General features: G+C 31.2%; 1 protein-coding gene across 2 annotated transcripts; it reads right to left on the reverse strand.

Annotated features, from left to right (window-relative positions):
- Positions 1-8080: 8080 nt before the first annotated feature.
- On the reverse strand, positions 8081-12116 carry LOC137826055 (receptor-like protein 7). 2 transcript variants are annotated; one of them, XM_068631897.1, is made up of 2 exons: positions 11358-12116; positions 8081-11185 (listed from the first exon to the last, which is right to left on the reverse strand). In XM_068631897.1, the coding sequence occupies exon 2, from the start codon at positions 11159-11161 to the stop codon at positions 8408-8410; it is 2754 nt and encodes a 917-aa protein (XP_068487998.1). In that variant the 5' UTR covers positions 11162-11185; positions 11358-12116; the 3' UTR covers positions 8081-8407. The 2 variants fall into 2 exon arrangements, with proteins under 2 accessions (XP_068487998.1, XP_068487997.1); XM_068631896.1 differs by having other exon boundaries at positions 8081-12110.
- Positions 12117-24308: the final 12192 nt, after the last annotated feature.

Below are 24308 nucleotides of genomic sequence, written 5' to 3' on the forward strand. Positions count from 1 at the left end.
TCACTTCTTTCTCTCCTGGTACCCTAACTTTCTCCTTACAAATCCATGCACACTGTGTTCTATTACTGCTAACTAGACAAATAGTTTGACGATGACAATGAAATATTGGATTTCACAATTAAGAATTCCCAAGAATATACAAATAAGAAGAGTATCTCTACATCCAGGGCCCATTAAATCTCTTAAGAAAGCTATTATTAAAGGCACATTGGGGTCACAATTAGCTGAGTTGAAAGTGTAAGTATAGAAGAATCCTTTTTAAGTTATATAACCTTTTTATACTATTAAAAAATATCGATATAATATAAATTACAAACATTCATCTACTTGTTAAGATATGCTTCACATTATTGTTAAACATTATTTCTTTACTAATAAATAGGATTGGGTGTGTGTCCAATCATTAATAGAAAAATGATAAATAATAACGTAATTTCAAAAATTGTATTCATATAAGTAACTAAATCACTGATATTTTTTTTTTCAAAAGTCATGGTTTAGTAATCAAAATTTCAATAAAAAAAACAAAGTAAATAATTTAATATTATTTAAAAAAAGATAAAATAATTGTATTTTGTATAAGACCGTATCTGTTATCAATTGATCAACTGCTACTTGTCACTCAATCACTCTTCCTTTACTTTTCTTCTCATATTCGTTCCTTAGTACTCAGTCGAAAGTGGTACCACAAAAGGTTTTCCGACGATCAAGTAAGTGTTTTGTATTATAGTGAGTAATATATTGATAAAAGTGTACCTTATTCGTGTATAATCATGTTTATTTATAATTTTTGTAATGAGATATCTCGTTTATGGGTTATATCTTTGCTAAAATGACATTATCAGATTTTTCATGGATCTCCTTATTTTACCTTGGTGCATTAATTTTATGCGGTCGAGCAGCCTCGAATATCGAGTGATGTGGTTCACTCGATTCCGGTCGCATAGAATTAATACTCCAAGGTATTGACCGAATCAAACTTGGATATTAAATTTCACATGAGGTGAAAGTATTTCCGCAACAAGGGTTCTCTCACCTCAAATTCTCCTTTAACTTGGTCAGGTACTAATTGAGAATCGCTTTTGCATAGTACTTGTGAGCTCCCATGTCATTTACTAGTGTAAGCCTAGCCATTATGGTTTCATATTCGACCTAGTTATTTGAAGCTTTGAAGTCAAACTTCAAAGATTGTTCCAAGAGTATACCATCAGGGCTTTTTAGGACAACTCCTGCTCCACATGATATTACATTGGATGATTCATCCACGTGTAGTGTCCAACATAAGTCTGCTCCACATGATATTACATTGGATGATTCATCCACGTGTAGTGTCCAACATAAGTCTTCACCCTTGGTAGGTTTAGGACTTAATTCTGGTGTGAAATCATCTAAACTTTGCAACTTGATTGCCCCATTCGATTGGTACTGGATTTCGAACTCTGATAATTCAACTGGCCCATCCTATCATTCGCTCGGCTAAATCTGGCTTAGCCAAGATTTTCATATAGGATAATCGAATTTCACAATTATCTTTTGATTCTGGAATTACATTCTCATTCGTCGGGAAGTGATCTCGATTGCTAAAGCAACTTTTTCTATCATTTGATATCTAACCTCAACACCATGTAGTATTCAGATGATAAAGTATGTCGATCGTTCCTCTTTTTTCACCTTTTAGACTAACACTGCACTTATGCCTTCATCTAATACCGATAGGTATACGATGATTGATCGTTGACGGTCTTGATTTTGTATAATCGGTGGTGTTGTTATAAAAGCGGTGGTGTTGTTAGCAAAGCTTTCAATTGAAGGAAAATTTCTTCACACTCGGGATTCCAATTGAATTTTTCAACCTTTCTTAAGAGTTGGACGATTGGTTTGGTTTTCTCTATAGTCTTGGAACAAATCTTGACAAAGTTTTCAACCGCCCAATCAACTTCTGTATTTCTTTGGTGTTTTTAGGGCTTCACATTTCAATGGTTGCCCTACATTTCTCTGAGTTTGCCTCAATGTCATAGTGTGTTAGCATGAATCCCAATAATTTACCCCCTTCTACTCAAATGCACATTTGTCGGGATTTAACTGCATTTCATGCTTTCTTACTGCTTTAAAAACTTCTCATAAATCTTTTACATGTTGTATGCATGAATTAGATTTAACCACAATGTCGTTGACATATACCTCAACATTCCGACCGAGCATTCCTTTAAAGATTTGATCCATTAGCCTTTGGTAAGTGGCTTCAAAAATTTTCAAACCGAACGACATTACCTCATAGTAGAAGTTAGCACAGTCGGTCATGAAAGATGTTTTATCTTTATCTCTTTGAAACGTTCTGATACAAACCATCTTGACAAATAGATAACTAAGGACACAATAGACACTTCACAATTAAGTCAGTCATCTTAGTATCCAAGATAAGGCCCCACCAAACTTCAGAAAGACCTCAGCAGAAGAAGAACTAGACATAGGCCAGAGCATCATATGTTCTTTCTTATGGTCTTTTTAAATGACAAGTTTATGTAAATAAATTGGCTCACTTTGGGTATTCAAATAGAAGAATAAACTAGATTAGGGTGTACTTAGTATAAATTGAGCTTGTGCCAAAGCCCACCTTAACCTAGCTCCTAGAAACACACCCATGTGCTCACCTTTGACCTATATTCTAGAAGACTCCCCCATGTGCTCACATTTGACCTAGTTTCTAGAAGCTTGTAATCATTTACGCCCCTACCCTTCCTCTCTTCCTCTCCAAAGCACTCATCTCTATAAATAGGGTGCTTCCCCTCTTGTAAATTAGACATTGAAATTGATTATAGAAAAAAAAAACTTTGGGTGAGTGTTTAGTGAGTTTGAGTACTCTAGTATTTTGGGGTCTTACCTTGAGTAAATCATACTTCAAGTGGTGGATCGACACCACTCATCTTAGAGTTTTCCACCCTCCAAGTGGTGTGACACCATCTCCATCTTCATAAGCTTTCATTCTCTTCATCTTTTCCCTTTTATTCCTTTTGCTTTTTTTCATTCCATTTGTTTAATTCCTCTTCTTTTCATTTGGTCATTTCCATCTTATGTTATTTTAATTTCGCAATCATCATCATCTTCACCTTATAATTGTGTTTTCTTTTTTTCCTCTAAAAGTGAGCCTTCACACTTACTTAACCACTTGGTTAAGTTTATGTCTAGTGGGAATCTTCTTTGAGTTTCTCACCATATTCTGCTAATCCAAAATTTATAAACAAAAGTGTCACCTTAAAATGTGTAATCCTAAAATCAACTCACTTCGCATTCGGATTTGATTGTACTCGAAATACGCATCTAGGAAACTCAACACTCGGTGATCGGCTGCACCATCTACAAAGCTATCTATGTTCGGTACGAGATAGGCATCCTTAGGGCAAGCTTTGTTCAAGTCTATATAATCTCTGTGCATTCTCCATTTCCCATTGACCTTTTTCACTATTACTACATTGGCTAACCAAGTGGTATACTGCACTTCTTTGACGAACCCTATTTCCAACAGCTTGTCAATTTTGTTCTTTGCAGCATTATTCTTTTCTTCACCCATTTTTTTTAATTTGGGCGATAGGTCGAGCTTCTTTATATACCAATAACTGGTGTGTAATGATGTCAGGGCTTACCCGTGGCATATCAAACACAGTCCAAGTAAAAAAATCAGCATTTTGAATTAGTGTTTGGCTTACCATGACACCATCGACGATCGTTAATGATTTTCTCATATTTTTTGAGTGTTATAAAGGTATCAGACGTAGGTCCTCTCCAGATTCGATATGGACATCATCATTATGGGGTCTAGGTCAACTAGGGCAACCATGTGTTCCTTTTTGGGAGCCCTAGGCTCTTAGGACCATTCTCTCCTCTTACGACCCTATGGAGTGTTATCTTCGCCCTAAACTCTAAAGCCTAAATCTTAAACTCTGAACCAAGAACGCTCCCTAGATGGTTCTCGGGGTTGTGATTTATTAGTAGGTTTGACCCTTAGGCTGGCCACATAGCATTCTCGTGCCACCTTTTGGTCTACGTGGATTGTGACTATAGCGAGATATGGAGTTGACACTATTGCTCAGAGTACGTTGAGAGAAGGCCTTTCAAGCAAGATATTATAGGAAGTGTTGGCTTTGACTCTCAAATACCTTATCTTGATAGTTTAGCTTAGATGTTTCTCTTTGCCAAACATGGTGTATAGATCAATATACCCCTGAGTGTCCACTCGTTCTCCAGAAAATCCGACAATCTAATCATCATATGGTTGGATTTCGATCTCTGGGATCCTCATTTTTTTAAAAATGATGGACTATGCCTTCATCCGTTTGCAATTTCTTTGGTGGAGTGGCGGAAGCATCAATGAAGGAAGATGAACAAGGAGCTCACGTAGAGCTTGTGAAGGCTAAGTATGGAGAGTGATAGGTGAGGCCCAATCTCTTGATCTAGTGGAAATTTGAAGACTAAGTGTCTATCCTAAAGAGGTATAGACAAGAGTGAGATTGGCTGAATATTTTGGCAGCAATTCACTCATTCATTAATCTTGAAAATACATGAACCAAGCAACTAAATTTATAGAAGAGAGGGTTGAACATTTTGGAGCCAAAATTTGAAAATTCAAAATAAAACTCTCCAATGAGAAGGTGTCATTTGGAGTCATGCTTTCCATGTTTAGCTCACACCTTCCATGCTAAATCCTCTCCACTCCTATGTTGTCATGTGGACGTCTATGTGCTCCATGCAAAGGTATTTTCGTTCTCCAATATACCCTAGATGTTTTAGGGTTACATTGGGCTCAAAGAAGCCCAATTGTTATCCTAATTAGTCATATTTTACTATTGGCCCAAATACAAGCCCAAAATCTTATACTACTTGGCCCAAATATTTGTTCCAATTATTTTATGCAACTAGGTCCAATACATAGCCCATGAAATCCTAAACAACTTTATACAATTTATTTAAGCTAAAGCTTGGCCCAAAAATAATGTTGACTAGTCAACAGAAACTTAGTCTTCTTGTGTTCTTCTGACCAAAGCTCTAGTTTATGTTTTGATGACTTGGAGGGCTTCTTGGATATGTTTGTACATTCATTCACCCTAGAGTTGTCGTCTTAATTGGGCCTACAAAAATAAACAAAAAGCCCACTTAGACTCGTATTTGCAATTAAATCAATAAACAACCTCTAAGTCTTCATCCACCTTATTATGGGGTTGTGTGTGGCTGGACGGTTTCCATCAAAAAGTCTTCCAATAAAGGATATCCATTGAACATCCTTGATCCACAAGCATCTTTGTAATTGAAAAATTATCTACTTTCACTGTAATGACCATAGGATCATCTTATGTTGGATCGATCACTTTAAAATCATCGTTTGCAAAGAGTATTGGGGGCATCCTTGGTCGGGCTATAGCCGAAGTTGAGTTTACTAACTTAATAGCCCGAAGATGCTTCTTTCGGGCGGAGCTTGAACATCCTTTGCATGAAAAATCACCAGTGATTGTGTTAATCATTTCTCTGCCACTACGACGTGAATGTTCATCTCTTCTTGAGGGTTCACTCGTTTGTGGTTGATCCTCTAGTCGTCGGTCATCATCGTGATGCCATCGAGGATAATATTCTTTTCGTTCATCCCTTTTGGGATATTTTTCTCTCCGCTGAGGAGATCTATTCGAGTTTTTGTTATTGAGCTGTACAAATTTACGCAAGTGCCTGGCTTGAATGAGCTCTTCAATTTTATCCTTTAGTGTTTGACACTCTAATGACTTTCTACGGCAAGTGCACCGCGTTGTCAAGTCTCCAAGGACGAATTTTGAATCCACAAGGAACAGTTGAATATTCAAGTAAAAGATTCGTTAAATATAAAACTAAATAATAAAAGTTTGTTGGAATTTGTTGTGATGGCAATTATTAACAAGAAAACAAGGCAAATAGTTGTTACTTCAATTGGAAAAATAGGGATTGAGTTTCATCTTTCTCACTCTTTTGTATTTTAATTAATCATGATAATATGGTGTCCTATGATTGATATTAATGTCCATATAAAAATCATTTATACTGATTCCTTGCATATAAAATTATTAAGATGTTTCTCAAATATCAATTTCTCGCATATTTATAAAAACAACTTAGAATCAAGACCAGATGTTGATAGCAATTAATATTTCAAGTCAATTCATAACACTCAAATATGTTAAGTATTATTGTTTAGGTCATAACCATAAAAAATACTTTCCAGTTAGATTTAAGATTCTAGATCAAGAATTAGAAGCAAAACAATAATATCAATAATTAATCAAGAACGGAATATTATATTCAAATATAGTTATTCTATAAATAATAAATTCAAAACATATAGTTATTCCAATTACTTAATTGATTACTAATCAATAATAATAATATATATATATATATGTGGATGTATGATATTATGATAAAAAAAACTATAATGATGAGGATTAGTATGTTGAACTATGCTCTCAATAACATTTACAATGCTAATAAAAGGAAAGGTCCAAGTGATGATTAGGCCATCCTCCAAAGTCATTATCAAATTTGTTTTTGGTGATATTAAAGCAAAAGATATGATATGTTCAAGTGGTGAAAGTTTTTTTTCATTATTTAGTTTGTTATATTGGAAAGTTTGAGTGTGTTGATAACGACATGACAAATAAAATGGTGCTTTGCTTGAATTGAATGGTAGATTGAAGTAGGGTTATTAGCTTATGTTTTGAAGGGAGTGTCAAAGAGATAGAAACCTTGATACCTACAATTCTCTCTTCAAGATAGACTAATTAAGATTAGTAGTAAGGTTGATAATGAAATTGTCACTCATTGTTTATATTGCCTACTTTGTTATTTGTATCGTTATACAAAGAGGATGCATAATTTGCTAACTTTTTTTATATTATCTTTTAATTATATAATTTTGTTCTTTAATAAATAAAAAATAATTTATTTAATAAAATAAATAGTTGAATAACTTTTTTTTTATTTCAAAATAACTAAATAAATTTTCTTTTTAAAATAACATATACATAATTTTTTAATACTATTTTTACAAAATTATATATACATATGTATACTAAATTTTATTGATTTTCTATTTTTTTTAGTTAATTGTTTATAAAAATTATAAAATTAGAAAAAGTTTAAATACACATGCAAGAAAGCACATCTGTTTTCGTTAATATTGAATAATACAAATAATTTATTTACTTGTCTTTTTATTATTTTAGGCTGAATAAATTCTGTTTCACTCTTCATTGCAGAGAGAGAAACTCAGACTAAACATAAATCAAATGTGGTTTAATTTTGTTTAGTTTTAATTTAATATAAAATTCAAATAAAGTGAATGTTTTGTAGTTTGATTCGAATTCACTTTTGTACTTTTTTATTATTATTATTAAATTATTAAATATTACAAACAATTGTAAAATATTTCTAATGAAAATTTATCAAACAAAAAGATATTGTGAATTTTTTTATATCATTATTCTTATAATATTTTAACTTTCTTTTATATTCATAAATAAATTATAGTTAAAATTTTGCTATAATATTTTGATAAGAATATTAAGAATAATAAGTACATCCTAAAGCAACATTTAAAATGCATATCCATATTCGTTTGTTAATAATTAATTAATTTTAAATATAGAACATTATGCTTAAATATTATAAACCTTTTTGTTCAATTTTTACCTTTTAATTCGAATCAAGACCAAACAGTTTAGTTAACAAAAAAATAGATAAAAATCTTAAAAAAAAATATTTTAATCAATTTTTTTATGGTTTCGGTTTAGAACTTACTAAAATTTTATTGGTAATTTCAATATTTTTTTTGAGTTAGTAAAATCAATAAATCTTTATAAAACTTTAAGTAAAAATTCTAAAGAAAAAATGACTTGTTGAAATAGTTTGATTCTCAGTGGTATAGTAAGAAAAGGGGCTAAAACAATGACGGAGATGAATGATATTGTTGGGTGTGAGTCTTGTGATCTCCTATTGTAAACAGAGACCAAACATCCATAAAATTGAACTACCTAAACTCTCTGATCTTGAAATCTAACCACCACTCTTCCTATATCCATACTTTTATTTGCGTATTTTAATGAACTCTGTAATTTTTTAGCCTTTTATTGCGTCTCAAGTGTTTGATGAAAACCCTGAGCGAGAGCACTGTGCATTGGCATAGAATACCCACAAAAACTACCTCAAAAGAGAGGGACATGCTTTCTCTCATTGTATTTTGCCACCCTTGGGTTCAATTTCTATGTGCAGGTGCATACATAATAGAACAAAGAATAAAGGGAACAATCGGAGTGGTAGGCAGGTACATACATGTATCTAATCTGAACAAAGAATAAAGGGAAAACAAAAGGAACAGATGTGCATGTTTTCATCATTAGTGTGAATGAGAAGAATATGAATCTGGATAAGTTGATGTTGAAATGGGAGGTGATGGGAAACATGTACACCTTGGATCATGAATTACCTTCTTGTTACTGATATGAAGCTTGGAACACAAGACACAGTACCTCCCTCGAAACCTTTGATGGACCAAGTTATCTTGTATCTCATTGTAATCACAATACTCTTCCATATCTGAGTTATTTTTCTTAGTCTCTTCCTCTGTATCTTCGTCATCGTCATCATGAATAGGTATCCAAGTCAAACCAAGCATTGGAAGAATAACTAGGAGAGCTTTATCGATTATATGGTTGCTCCATTTTTTCAGGCTCTCCAAAAACAATGATGGAGCCACGACCATTCCTGCTCCAACCCCAAAACCAACTCCAATTGATACAAAAGTCCAGTCAAATTTAGCACCAGAATCTGTATGTACTTCAGATTTTGAATTGCGCTGATCAGGACACATATTCAAAGGAATTCCACATAAGTCTGCATTACCAACATAGGAAGATGCGTCAAATGTTTGAATTTGCCTACCTACAGGGATTTTTCCCACCAGACGGTTAAAGGAAAGGTTCAGGTATGAGAGGAAATTTAAACGTTCAAATTGTGTGGGAATTTCACCACCAAGATTGTTGCTTGACAGGTCCAATGACTCAAGCTGTTTTAAATTCCCTATAGATGAAGGGATTTGGCCTGTTAAACCATTGTGAGACAAGTTGAGAGCATAAAGTCTAGTAAAATCCATGAGCTCTTCAGGTATTGTTCCTTCAAAATTGTTGGATGAGAAGTCAACAGATGTGACGAGATTCAGGACTTTGACAAACTCTAACTGCAAACCTTTGACTGTAAGTGTCACAGAATCATGATAATATATACCATCAAATGTAAGGATCTTAGATTCTATGGGACTGAATTTGGATACACGATCTTCATCAAGCATCATTGCTTTCCAGGTTTTCAAGCATTTTGCTGGAAGTAAGCCACTGAAATTGTTGAAAGCCACATCAACAATTTGAAGCATATCCCAAAAATCACTGGTACGAGGACATGCAATGTGACCATGAAATTTGTTTCTCCTCAAAACAAGGACGCGGAGTCTGGATATTATATTTAAGAAGAATGGAAATCCATCATCTACCTCATTGTTTCCAAGATCCAACACCTCTAATGATGTGCAATTTGCAATAGATTTGGGAATTGGGCCTTGCAATTGATTGCTATTCAGATCCAGAGTTTTTAGAGCACAAGGTACTGGAAATTTATCTGGAATGCTGCCTTTAAACTTGTTATGTTGAAGATTTAATACCACAAGTGTCTCACTCTGTGTTAAGCACTCTGGAATTTTCCGATCGAAGTTATTATAAGAAACATCCAGAACTAGCAGACTTGAACTATTGCACAGGAATTGAGGAATACTCCCGGATAAATTATTTTTGGACAGAGACAAGAAAATTATGCGAGACATACGAGTACCAACATCTGATGAAATAAAATTGAAATTGTTGCTTGAATAGTCCAAATAAGTGACATTCACTGGAAATATTTGTAGCTTCCCTTGGAGTTTGTTAGCATGAAGGTCAATGAGGCTCAGATAGGAACTAGTGTTCTGCACAGATCCTTCTAAACTGGTGAGCAAATTGTGAGAAAGATTTAATTGAGCAAGAGAGTCAAGTTGCCAGATCCATGTTGGTATAGATCCTTGAATATGGTTGCTTGAGAGGTCTAAAGTGGTTATTTTGGAATGGTTTCTCAAGAAACTAGGGAACTCTGTCAGGTGGCAGGAAGCCAACTCTAAACTGCTCATATTGTGTAAGGAAGATACAAAGCCTACATCTGTAAGATTTGTGTCTACTGACAAGTTGTTGTGTGAAAGAGCTAGTTTACTTAGTTTTGGAAGTCTCTGAATCACATCTAGCTTTATTGTGCCTTTTAACTTGTTGAATGACAATTGGAGGACAATAAGAGACGTGAGATTAAAAATAGATGCAGGAATGGGGCCTTCTAAATTATTACTTCTTAAATCAAGACTCTCTAACATGGAGGAGGAGATATTTGAAAATTCATCAAGCTGTCCACAAAAATGGTTGTTGGAAAGATAAATCCTTTGCACCGATGGAAGTGCAAAAAGAGAAGAAGGAATGTTTCCATCAAGTAAATTGTCCTGTAAATCAATTTGGACCAGCTTTCTTAGGCCTTCCAAGTGAGCATAAGTGATGGAACCTGTGAAGTTATTGTGTGAGAAGTCTAAATGCGTGAGGTTCCTGAACATATTCAAGGACGGAATTGGACCAGTAAAGTTATTAAACGACAATAGCAGAGAAGTGAGTTCCTTGAGTCCTGACATTGAACTGGGTAGTGTTCCGTTAAAATGGCAATTAGAAAGATCTAAGATGGATAACTGCTTAAGATTACCAATAGAAGTTGGTAATGCTCCTGAGAACCTTGTGTGACTCACAATTAATTTCTGAAGGGAACCATTCAGAGGTAATCCAGGCAAAGATCCATTAAGATAATCGTTATATGATAAGTCTATGTCAGACAATGTTGTCACCTGAAAGATCTTCTCTGGAAATATTCCTGTCAATCCACAAGAACTAAGGTGGAGGATTACTAAATTTGGAAAATCAGCAAAGTTTTTTGGCACCGAGGATGAAAAATTGTTTTGATCAAGACGAATGATTGATAGGTTTTGAAGTCTTGTTAGGGAAGGATCAAGGGGTCCTGAGAGATTGCAGTTTGACATGCTCAGCTCCTGCAGGCTATGTAGCTGCAACAAAGCATTGATCCATTCATTTCCCTTGGCTGATACACTCACACCATCCATATACAATTGTCTAATCATGGTGAGGTTTTTGACAAGCATTTGCAAATCTATTTTTTCAAGTTTCAGCGGTTTCCCAAATAAAAAGGAAAGAGAAGAGATATCAAGAGTTACCAACCTTGTCAGGGAAGAAATCTCTATTGGAATCTGCCCCACAAAACCAGCATGAGACAAATTCAGATATGTTAAGTTCTTCAACTTGCTGAATCCGGATGGTATCTCAGAACTGAAATTATTAACAGACAAATTCAATATCCGGAGACTTTGCAGGTTGAAAAGAGTACTTGAGTTGTCAAATCCACCATTGATTGATTCTCCATTCAGATCAAGGCCAATAACCTGTCCCTCCTTATCACAGGTTACACCTGTCCACTTACAGCAATCTATGCTTGAATTCCAGAACACAAGTTTGTGAGATTTTTCTTGCTCGAATTTGAGGCTGTTCTTCAGTTTTAGCAATGATTGTTGTTGACCCTCAACAATTTGACCAGAAACACCGGTGAAATAAACAGTGTGATGTATCCAAAAGCAGTAACATAATATGATGAAAAGGAAAGGAACATGGAAAATTCTCATTGGAGTTCAGTGAGAAAGACACACAATGAACCCAAAAACACAGACCGAAGAAGCAAACAGGCTAATGATGGCTTATGGACCCTTCTTTTTCCAGTGTTTATCTTTCAATGCAATTTGCCAAAGAATATATATATAAGTATAATTAAACCTAATGTTAGAGTGTTTGACATGTTCCAACGAAGAGTGAGAGGAAAAGTTGATTGAGAAAGTGTAAGATGGGTGAAGCTAAATTCAAAGTAAATCACGTCTTCCTAAGGTACCACTTTTCTTTCTTTCTTTCTTTTTTTCTCACTCTGTTTCTGATTTTCTTGCTATTAATTATCCAACTAGAAAACAAAGAAAAACAACGTTGCCATTATTGCGTTCACTTTCCTAGACATTTCTTGTCTGAAGACTTTTTTCTTTTAAGAAAAAAATTATTTATCATTCATTTTTTCTCTCACTTCACTTTATAATCTCTTTTAATAACAAAATATTATGTTTTCTTTAAAAAATTAATATAATTTTTTTAAATAAAATAATAATATATCTGATACCTTTTTAATAATAAAATATAATATTTTTTAATAATTAATATAAAAAAATAAAATAAAATAATAATATATTTAATTATTAAATGAATGTAAATAAGACATTAGAATGTCAGTCTTTAATAATTTAACTTATAAAAAAATAAAATTTATTTGACACTTTGTGACCTCCCACGCAAATTTATATGAATATCTGTAACAAAAAAAAAGTTATATGAAGAGATAGCAAGAAATCATTTTAAAATTCACTACATGGTTATCAAAATTATTTCTGATCTTAATAAAATTCCGTTTATTTTATTGAACACAGTTGGTTTAGATGAAATTATAATAATCTCTAGTTTATTCAAAAAGTAAATATTACATTTTAGGGAAAAGAAATATACACGATAAACCTGGCACTGTTTTTCATGTATATATTGTTGAATTTTATTTTTTGTGATATGTTAAAAATAAAAGATAAAATTTTGTTAGCTACGTATTTCATCAGTTTTGTTAATTGGAGAATTGAGCATCGAAACTTTAAATTTCAAATTGAGTCCCACGTTCTTCTTGACGTAGTTCACGGTTAAGAATGCAAATGAATTGATATAGGTTAAAGCTTTATAAAACTTATTTTTTCTAATTTTCCAAGTGAAATTAAAGTTCAAGATGCATTTATTTGATAAAATTACTTTAATTTAAAATATTTTTTAATTATTATTTTCTAATATAATCTTGCATTACTTAGGAGTCGAGATCAATGTCAGTTTAAATACAATACTTTTCTTCCTTAATCCATTAAAACGTTTTTTATAAACAAAATCGTGACGAAATTCAAAAACTCTTCTACTCTTATATGTTGTTATCTTCTCTTCTATTTTTTCTTTCTTATCTCTTACATTTAGGAGATAATTAGAAGATTTCTTTGAATAACTTTTTTGTGATAATTAATATATTTATAATTAATTAATTTTTAATTTTTAATTTACTTTGGTATTGTTATTTATTTTCATTTTACTTAACTACAATACTTTTTAAAAACTACTTTATTTTTTCTTCAACATTCAAAACTTATCTAAATAAAATATCAAATATTTTATTAATTTAATTATAAAAGTTAAAGCAAATTCTAAGCTTGTTAAGAATGATTAAATTGATAAAATAATTTTTTAATGATTTATAAAAACCTCCATAAAATATAAAATACTGTGAATTTCATAATTTATGTAAAATACTGTGGATTTTAAAACTCTCATAAAATACCATACGTTTGAGAACATTAATTTTCAAAAAATATTTAATTTTTTACTCATTTATCATTTAAACCAAAATCATTTATATTTATTGTACTTATTTATTCAGGCTCTGTTTATTCAGGACTCTGGAGTCTCTTGCAGGTTTTAATGTTCAGAATTCAAACTTTTCAACTTCCATTTACACTGAATGTGAGCAGTTCTCTCTCTCCTTTCTCATTCAATAATTCTATTTCTTTGAAATATTGAGTTATTATATTTTTCTCATGGATTAAGTCATTGATGTGATGAAAACAGATAAACAGCAATTAAGCAACAAATTTGAAGAGGGAAGGATTATAAATAGCATGGCATCACCGCTGCTACAACGAATGGTTGCAATGCATGCTTTCAAAAGAGATTCCAGGAGGAAGAAACTTTTGAAACCAATGACCTAAGGTTCTAGGATCAGGTCCAATGTTTTTTCTTTATTTTTTTATCAGTAATAAAAAATCAATAAAAGAGTTAAGTCAACTCACCTAATTATACACTGAGATTCCATCTAAAAGATTAAACTTATGGAAAAAAAAACATCAACAAATCATCATCATACAGACCAGAGGGTCAAGACACCGGTCAGAAAAGGAGAAAAACGTAGCATGAGACTTGACAGTGACTCACGACGAAGCTTTTAATTGAATCAAGGCAAAAACTTCTAAAACATCACACCCTTATTAAAAATTACATTATTTTTATGCTTCCACAACTCGCTTACCACTACAACCAAAACCGCTCCCCATACTTCGCCTGAAGCATTTTTGGGTCTGAACTGAAAAAAATTCAGCAAATAAACATTGTGAGACACGAACTGCACTCCAATTCATTCAAAACAATGATTCCAAACTAGTCAAGCAAATCTACACTCGAAAAAACCAGGTAAAAATACCTAGAAAGATCAATAACTGCTTTATCGATTTCTTCAAATATTTCTAAGCCATGACTTTTTTCTAGAAACTTCATTTTTCTTAAGTTTGCTTCCACATTGACCTTTTGGATTCCATTGTTTTATTTTTTTTTCTTGGTATGTTTATAGTCTTTCATATTTTCTTGATTTTTCTAAGGTTGCATCCCATAATTTAGTCACAACTCCATCGTATTATACCCTTTTTGAAAAGTTCTGAAAAGTATAATTTTCTATATAGATTTTCATGTACCTACAATATCCAAACGAGTCTAGTTTATAAGGAAGTAAAGAAAATACCTAATATATAATAAAGACATAATTAAGTATCATTGTAATAAACAAGTTATTAAAATCCCTCTACACAAAAGAGAAGAGACATAGTTCCAAGAATTTAGTATATCTACAAATAACTCAGATCAACGTCAGTTCCATTGCCTAAGAGGATCAAGTGAAAGAGTTTAAAGTTTTTTACCCTGTGGTGGGTAAAAAATGAATAGTGTATATGGATGAAAATTGAACTGTTTGAGAATGGTATTGATGTAAAAACTTGTTTAGATGTTCTACTCGATTGATAAAAAAAATAAAGTTTTGTTTTAAAAGAGATTATTAAGGTTTTTTTTAAATATATAAGTAAAAATATTGAGATTTAGAAAAAGTTAAATGTATTAAAAAAAATTAGTAAATGAAACTCTTATTTTTGACAGATTTTGAAAATGTTAAGAAAGATGTAATTTAAAGAAGGGATTATATGTTTGTTCAAGAAGTTACTTTGTGTAAAGAGGACATTGTGGAAGGGTTGGTGATATTTTGACACATTGTTCCACTTTACACTCACTACAAAATATTAATATTTATAATTAAAAAAATAAAAAAAAATCTTAATGAAAATATAATCAAAATACAAAATGTTAAAATAATTTTCAAAATTAAAAAAATTATAAATGATTAAAATATTAATATTTATTGGAGTGTAGAGTGAAATATAGGTGTCAAAAAATCATTTTGTTGTGGAAAACATAGAACTTATAACTTTTTAGTGGACATAAAGTAGATGTCATGTCGCCAAAAGTTGTCTATAAAAGAAAAATACTATGATTACTATAAAAAGAAATATTACAGGCTAAATTGTTGTTGTTGATTTCAAATTTAAGATTATTTTCAAGATACTAGCGGATAGGCTTGCACTTGTGGCTGCTAGAATAATTTCTCCTAATCAACATGGGTTTGTGCAGGGTAGACAGATTCAGGATTGCATTAGTATTGCTTCTGAAGTTATTAACATCTAAAAAGGTTAGAGGATGTAATGTGGCTTACAAAGTTGATATTCATAAAGCTTTTGACACTCTGAGTTGGAAGTTCTTATTATTAGTTTTGAAACGCTTTGGTTTTCACCCCTCGTTTGTCGATTGGATTAGTACAATTCTCTGTTCAACTATGCTTTATATCAGAATAAGTGGTAGTTTGGTGGATTTTTTTCCCTGCAGTCGAGGTGTAAGACAAGGTGATTCATTGTCTCCTTTACTTTTCTATCTTGCAGAGGAAGTTCTTAGTAGAGGTATCTCTAAGCTTGTGAATGATAAAAAGATTTTAAATATGGTCAGTCCGCAAGGTTATCTCACTCCCTCTCATATTTTGTATGATGATGACATATTTATTTTTTGTAGGAGGGATATTAAGTCTCTTAGAAATTTGAGTACTTTTCTTAAAACATATGGTGATTTTTTTGGTCAATATATTAATAACTCTAAAAGTAGTTTCTTCACCATGGATAATTCTCCAAGATTTGTCACCAAAATTCAAAATATTCTTTCTTGTAGTCATGGTTGTTTGCCTTTCAATTATTTAGGAGTGTCTATCTTTGTTGGTGCTCCAAAGTGTCGATTTCTTCAATCTTTGGCTGATAAAGTCAAATTGAAGCTAGCATCTTGGAAAGGTAAATCTGTTAACATGATGAGTCAGATTCAGCTGGTCAATACGGTGATTACTGAATTTTTAGCTTATAGTTTTAATATGTATAAATGACATGTTTCACTTATTAAGCAAGTTGAGCAGTGATGTCGAAATTTTATTTGGATTGGTGATATTCTGAAAAAAGGTATCGCTATCGTTAATTGGACGAAAATTTGTTCACCTCTTGAGGATGGAGGCTTGAATATTATTAATCTTCATCATGAAAATAATGCATATCTTCTTAAGCTTGTTTGGAACTTTGCTTATAGCAACCGGCCTTGGTTTTTACTCTTGAAAGCTAGGGTTCTTAAATCAAAATACGAGTTTAGAATGGTTTATAGATCCTCCTCTTTTTGGCTTGGAATTAAGCAATTTTATTCTACCATACTTTATTATACTTCCTGGACTATTGGTACAGGTTCTTTTATTAATTTTTGGAATGATAAATGGTGTTCTACTACTTCTTTAGCAAATATTGCAGGGTTATCTGATGGTGCTAGCATTCCGGATACCGTTTCTCAATTTTAGAAAGATTGTGATTGAAATATTCCCTTATCTTTACAGCAGATTCCTCATTTTTTTTAATCATATCATGGTTAGAGAGGAACATGATATTCCTAATTGGATTCTAAATGAGTCTGGTCGTTTCACTCTTAAATCGGCTAGGATTTTTTTCTTGAAACCAGGAGTTCCATGTGGTTGGGGTAAATTCATTTGGTCTTCATTTATTCCGCCTTCCAAAACTCTAGTACTTTGGAAAAAATTTCATGGGCGACTTTTTACATATCAACATATTCAGAACAAGGGTTTGCATATATGTTCTATGTGTACGCTTTGTGAAAAACATGAAGAATCTATTCAACATCTTTTTTTAATGTTCTAATGCATTGCATATTTGGAGTTGGGTTCGAGAGATTTTTCTTACTTCTCATTTCTCTAATAAGAATGATCTTCTTTATTTTATTAAGAGTGGTGGTAGTCCTTTGGTTAAATTGATTAAACTTGTTGTGATAACCTTTTCTATATGGATGTTATGACGTATGAGGAATTATGCTAGATTTCAGCATAAGATTGAGGTTTCTAAGGCTATTTCGGTAATTAAAGATTTAACTTGTCTAGTGGGAAATTAGTCTAAAGCTTCAATGAAGAATGATATGTTGGATTTCAACGTGATTAAATTTTTTGGTATTAAGACTCGTAGTGGTAAAGTTCTTCTTCCTCTTCCTGTTAGATGGTAATTTCCTTCACCAGGCTGGGTTAAAATTAACATTGATAGGACTGCTAGGGAGTATCTTGGTCTTTCTACTTGTGGAGGTATTTTTCGTGGGAGTATGAGAGAATTTATTGGCGCTTTTTCAGCGTTTCTTGAAGTTCGGACTGTTTTGGTTGCTGAGTTTTATGGAGTAATACATGTTATAGAGGAAGCTCAAAAGATGGGACTTACTAATGTCTGGCTTGAATGTGATTATGTCTTGGTTTGTGTTGCGTTTACTGCTAGGACTAATGTTCCGTGGATGCTTCGTAATCGATGGAATACTTGTCTTAATTTCTGTGGGACAATCAGGTTTAGGGTTACTCATATTTTTCGTGAAGGGAATGCGTGTGCTGATTAGTTGGCTAATTTAGGATTTATTCATAAAGAATCATTTCATTGATATAATAGACTTTCATGTAGTATGTTCTTAAAATTCTTTATAAATAGGTATAGTCTACCTATATATCGTTTTTGTTAACATATGAGTTTTGATCTAGTCTCCTATATTTTTGTATTTTCTTTCTTTTTTTTTCTTTTTTTTAATAATATTTTTTTCATGTGAAAAATAAAATCTAGGATCCAAAAACAACTTTGTATATTTTATACTGTTCCCAGACATTAAAATCACTTTAAAAACATAGATAAATTTCAAGGCCATAAACCTCGTAATGCAACTCTCCTAGAACTATGCATCAATGACCATGAGGTTCGAATTTCGAATAATTTAGTCAAGTAAATTACAATACTAAATTGAATTAACAATCTACCTAAAAGCTTAAGCTATTAAAGAAGAGTATAAGTGTCCTATATAGCAGTATAGAAGAGTATATGTGTCCTAAATTGAATTAACAATCTACCTAAAAGCTTAAGCTCCACTCCTAACTCTTCCTTTCACTTTCCTATTTACAATATTGGGTTTATTTATAGATAAATAAGACATAATCCACCCACCAATACTTGTTAGTGATTGTAAGTGAAATTTTATTTATATATTATCAAAAAATTAAGTGGATCAAAATAAAATTATTGGTGAAAAAATATAAATTTTGGAAAACTTTTAAAATTTAATTTGAATTTATTGTTAAAAATTAAATTTTCAAAAAGAAAATATTATAGTCCAATTTATTTAAGTTTATTTTTTAGAAAATAAAAATTATTTACCCTAATTTTATTATATACTTTTATTTAAATGATACTTTAGAATTAATTTATATTGTTTTCGCATGTATCCACATGTAATGGAAAAATTGTGCAGCTCATTGTCATCTCTAACCATAAGTTACCATTAAGTTATGGTAGCAGATACCAACCAAAACAAAAAGAATAAGCATTTCCTTTTGTACTTTCTTTTAAACCATTAAAACGACATTATAATAATTTTTATTACAATAACAAACGAAAAAAGTGGCACTATAACCTTTTATAATTTTTTAAAAATAAAACAATAATAACATAAAAATAATATGTCGCTATAAGATTGATTTCATAATTGTAATCCCTCTAAACTGTCCCCTCATAGTAATTTCTTCTTTTTTCCAACTTTTCTTTTCTCTCTTCTCTCTTAATTTTATTTTATTTTCCAATTTTTATCTATTTTAGTTAAGGAGTTAAGAAACATTTCTATCTAATCAAATTTTCAAATAAAGTAAGTTCATTTTTACTCTAAAGATTTCTTATTCTTTGTTTTTCTCTATGATTTAGTAATCAATCTTAGTAAGGTCAGTTGAGAAAAGTGTTTCTCTCAACTTGATTAAGCTCATACTAAAATTTAGTAATGTTTGGATAACTTGCTCTAGATTCCTAAATTTTGGAGTGGTTCCCCTTTTTTAGGTAGAATTTCTATCAGAATAAGGAATTTAAGGTAAGGAAAGCTAACTTTAATTTTTAATAATATCCTAGGCTAGAAGATCTGAATGTGGAAGGGATGTGGTTCCAATATTCAATTTATCTTGCAGAGATGTTGTTTGTTTATATATTGTTTAAACTTGTAGAAATATTAGATTTTGATGGTTTGGTATTTAAGTGTTGTTTTTTTATGTTAAATAGGATTTTGAATGTTGTGGATTGCATTTTGAATGATATTGTATGATGAAAATGGTATGAAATTGAATTCATACATTTGGGATAATGTATGAACTGATGTTTGTTTGTGTATTAAGTATTGATGTCTATGTGGTAACAAAGATCTTCGAGCTTCACTGATGATCTAAGTCATATAGACTAAGATATCAAGTGGTGAGAAGCTGATGGGGGAGTTCATGCACACTGTGACATATGAGATGTACAACTTAGGTTGTATTGAACTTACCCTGATCCTTTCTCTTGGATTCGTTGGTAATCTTTGGATCAGGTGTTAGTCTCTGATAGGACTTTGGTTTTCTCTTTTGATTTAGTTGTGTATATTGTAGAATTTTATTTTCACTAGCTTACCCTTGCTTTTCTTGTTGTGTTGTGAATTGCAATAATTGTATTATGTATACGAACAGATGATCATACAAGAGTCAGAGGTTCTTAAGGGCTTTAGGATTTTTTTTAACATTATATTGTAAATGTTTGTATTTGTGTTAGGTGTCTCGCTACAGTCTGATTTGCAGTATTGGTTTTATGATCATCGTCTCGTTTGCCGCCGTTCTTACTGGTACCAGTGTTTTATTCCTTACAACTTGGTTTGTCGCATGTTTAAAGCGTTGGTTTCCTTTGGTGGGATGAGGACAAATTCTTCCGGTTTTCAAATTTATTGGGGTGTCTCAAGGACCAATATTGCTTTTCACAAGTCAAATCATCTTATGCGGATCAAGCACAGAAGAAGACTTTTTGCACAAACTATGACGAAGTGGACTTTAAGCCTAACTCAACCCCATAAAACCGGCTCATAGGGTTGAGGTTTGCACCCACTTATATATTATGAAATGTCCTTATCTCTAGTCGATGTGGGATCTCCAACACAAGCTTTGAATAATAGTTGTGATATCCTTCTTTTACAGTTCTGTTTTCCTTGCATCAAGGGAGATTTGATATTTGTTTATATTGATGAAGATATGTATCTCGTAGGTCTTAAAGAGTGTAAAAATCACTTTCATGGAAGAATAATATTATCCAAAGGTCATATGGATGTGTGCAAAAAGTTGGATCTTGTCTGGAAATCTCTCGGATCATAGAAAGTTATTCTTTTCGAAAAATGGTTTTATAAAAAAAAAATCATTCCCTTAAATACATGAGAAGAGTCCTAGCAATGAGGTCTTAGATCAATTTGGGTATCTTGAGAGTATTTGCTGGAACTAAACACTTTGTGTCATCTTTCATGAAATTCACCAAAGCTCAATGTTGGATCAGGATCTATGGTCTTTCCATGGAATATTGGCAACCAAAAGCAATTTTCTCTATAGCAAGAGGGATTGGTACTCATCTTTCTCTTGATGATTGCACCATAAATAAATCTAGAGATTTTTTTGCTAGAGTGCTCGTTGATATTGATATGTTATCTGTTTTGCCTAATCAAATCTTGGTTGAAAGACATGGTTTTGTTTTTATTGCAGATATTGAATTTGAGAAGTTGTCACCATTTTGCTTTTCATGCAAAATGATAGGGCATGATATTTCTAAATGCATAAGACATCCTGATAACCTCAATAACACACTCAAATCACCTATTGTTGTTGTGGTTGTTATTGTACAATATAAACCTATGATTGTCCAAACCAAAGAAACTAATGATGCCTCTCACAAGGAAGTGGTTGGTGTCATTGAGAAACAAAATTATGCGGTAGAGATACAAATATATGGTGTAATGTTCATAATGTAGGGATGGTGGAAGTTGAGGAAGTTGTTATTGATCTTGATAACCTTTTTGAAGTTGTTGTTGCTAGGTGGATGGTGGATCTCTTGTAAGTCAAAAGTTTAAGAAATCTACTGAAGATATAGGGGCTAGTTCAAGATCTTAGGATGATGTTTTTTTTTATATGCCATCTTTGGAGGATGTCCATGAATATGATGATTTGTTACAAAAAAAAAAGGACTCGTTGCCTCTTGAAAATTATGGTCTTTTAGAATGATTCTTTCATCTCAAATATGCAACTCATGCAATAAGTCCTAAATTAGTTGTTGTCAAGTGAGTTACTTCTAAATTTGTTTCTCAAGATTTAGTCTTACAAAATTGTTTTCAATTTATTTCAAGTGAATAAGAGGCTCAAGAGTTATGTTGTGCTATCTTGACAACAAATGTAGTTGAATCTACCCCGACTGATATTTTCTTAAAAAAAACAAATTTAGTCTTTAAATTATAGACTAAAAATATGGATAAGGAATCATTAAGAGAAGACAATGAACTAGTTCAAACCTTCAAGAGATCAGGCACATACTCCTAAAGTTAGAGTGAAAGTCAATAAGATGACCTCCCAAATAGGTCAACCAAAAAAAGAGTAATGGTAATGACATGTATCAATATCATAGAATTTTATTACATGCTAACAAGGATTAATCTTATTGGATTTTTGGAATTCAATCATTTCTCTTTGTTGTCTTTATGAGAGCTACGCATTATGGAATGTTCTTTTGTTTGCCTTCTTTTCTTTATTTAATTTTTTCCCAATATAGTTATTTAGGCTACTCATGGAAGTTTTTTTTTTTTGCATGGGTTTGGTCAAGTCCCCCATGTTTTGTTTTCTTTTTTCTTGGGTTTGGTTTGTTTTCTTTTTTCTTTTTTGATTTCTATGCTATTTTTTATGTGATGGCACGTACTTAGCATGAGATTTATAAAAAAATATAAAAATAATAAGTTGTTAATACATAGTGTACATTGATTAATTTTATTATTTTTATAATTTTGAATTGTTACTAAAAATAAAATAAGAGTATGAAATACTTTCATAAAAATATAATCTTTAAGATAAATAAGAGATTTTTATATTTTATTGATATTTATAAAAAAAGTATTAAAAAAATACCTTTTTAAAATTTAAACAAAAAATGTTAAGGAAATTTTTTTTAATTTATAAAATTTAAAATACAATAAACTAGTATTAGATAAAAAAAAAACTATTTTTCTATTATGCTATTTTTTAATTAATTTAAGGTTAAATATGTTTTCTTATAACACGAAATTAGTTTTTTTTCCAATTCAAACTTTAAATCATCTAGATACCTATAATATAGAAATGATTGGAATGAGTCCTTCATATAAAATTATTATTAGTTTTTTTCAAAAATTGTTAGTTTTTTTTCAAAATTCGTTGTTGTTTTAATTGCAGATTGATGCCTACTATAACTATTTTCAATGGGTTGATAAAGTGAATCTTCAAATTAAATCAATTCTACATACATAATGACCTATTCCAATCATTTTTATACTACAAACACTTGGATATAGTCTAAAGTTTGGATTAAGAACAAACTATACATAGATAAAAAAAACATATTTAACTTATTAATTTATTATATTTTAAACAGATAAAAAAATAGCATGAGTGCTGTTAAATAAAGATAAATTTAAATTTTATTAAAAAAAAATCATTTCAATTCAACTTATCACTCCCATTTAAATTCTATACCGTCAAATCAAGCTGCAACAATCACTCCCATGCCGTCGTGTCGGCGACGAATAAACATGGCGGGAAAGACAACCTCCATGATTATTGCTTTATTTTTATCATAAAAGTATAATTTTATTTCAAAATTATCAAATAAGTATATTTTTTTATTTATTGAGTTTAATCAATCAACTTCGCAATGAAAATCAAACTAATTAAATTAGTTCAATTTTTTAGTGTAATTGTTCTAACCAAATTAAATTTCATGTAATTGGTTTGGGTGTTGAATTTGTGATTATACATCTAATAGACTTGACTAAACCAATCATACAAATTTTTAAATATACATTATTGTGCATAGAGTTTTATGGTAAAATTATACTTTTATAAATTTTCTGTTATTTAGTTTATACAAATTAATTATAACAAAATATTTATTTACACAGTTTTAATAACAAAACTATGTATAAAACTTTTGGCAAAATAATATATATAGCTTTTTCTTTCCTCTCAAACATTTTGCATAGTAAAAAAATCCAATTGATCAAGCGAAGGCATGAATTAGGTTGGTATGAGATTCAAACCAATATAAGAGTGTTTCTTTCTGCACCCTACATTCTTCAGAATATTCAAAATTACTTTTCATAGATTTGGTTGATTAGAGAAGAGAGAATATAGGAGTTTCAGTAAACAAAATCTGTTTCTAGAATAATAAATCTGAAAAAAAAATATTCTGAAATATTATTTTTAGAATATCTTTTTAACTTTCGAAATTGTAAATCTAGAATTTATAAAATATGTTTTAGATCATTTTCAGAAAGAGTAATATGAAAATCATTTTTAAAAAGGTAAAACAATATTTTTCAAAAATAATAAAGTTTAGAAAGAAATTGAAATTAATTGGTTTTGGATTTTATATTACCTCAAACTCGATCCAAAGTTAGTTTATGTTTTACGAAATCACCCACACATTGGATCTAAAACAGCATCGAGTTCCCTCACCTATGCTTTTCAACCCAAAAGAATATCATGTGAATGAATTGGTGATACAATGC

Source organism: Phaseolus vulgaris, chromosome 8, assembly GCF_000499845.2.
Source record: "Phaseolus vulgaris cultivar G19833 chromosome 8, P. vulgaris v2.0, whole genome shotgun sequence".
In the NCBI taxonomy this organism is placed as follows: domain Eukaryota; kingdom Viridiplantae; phylum Streptophyta; class Magnoliopsida; order Fabales; family Fabaceae; genus Phaseolus; species Phaseolus vulgaris.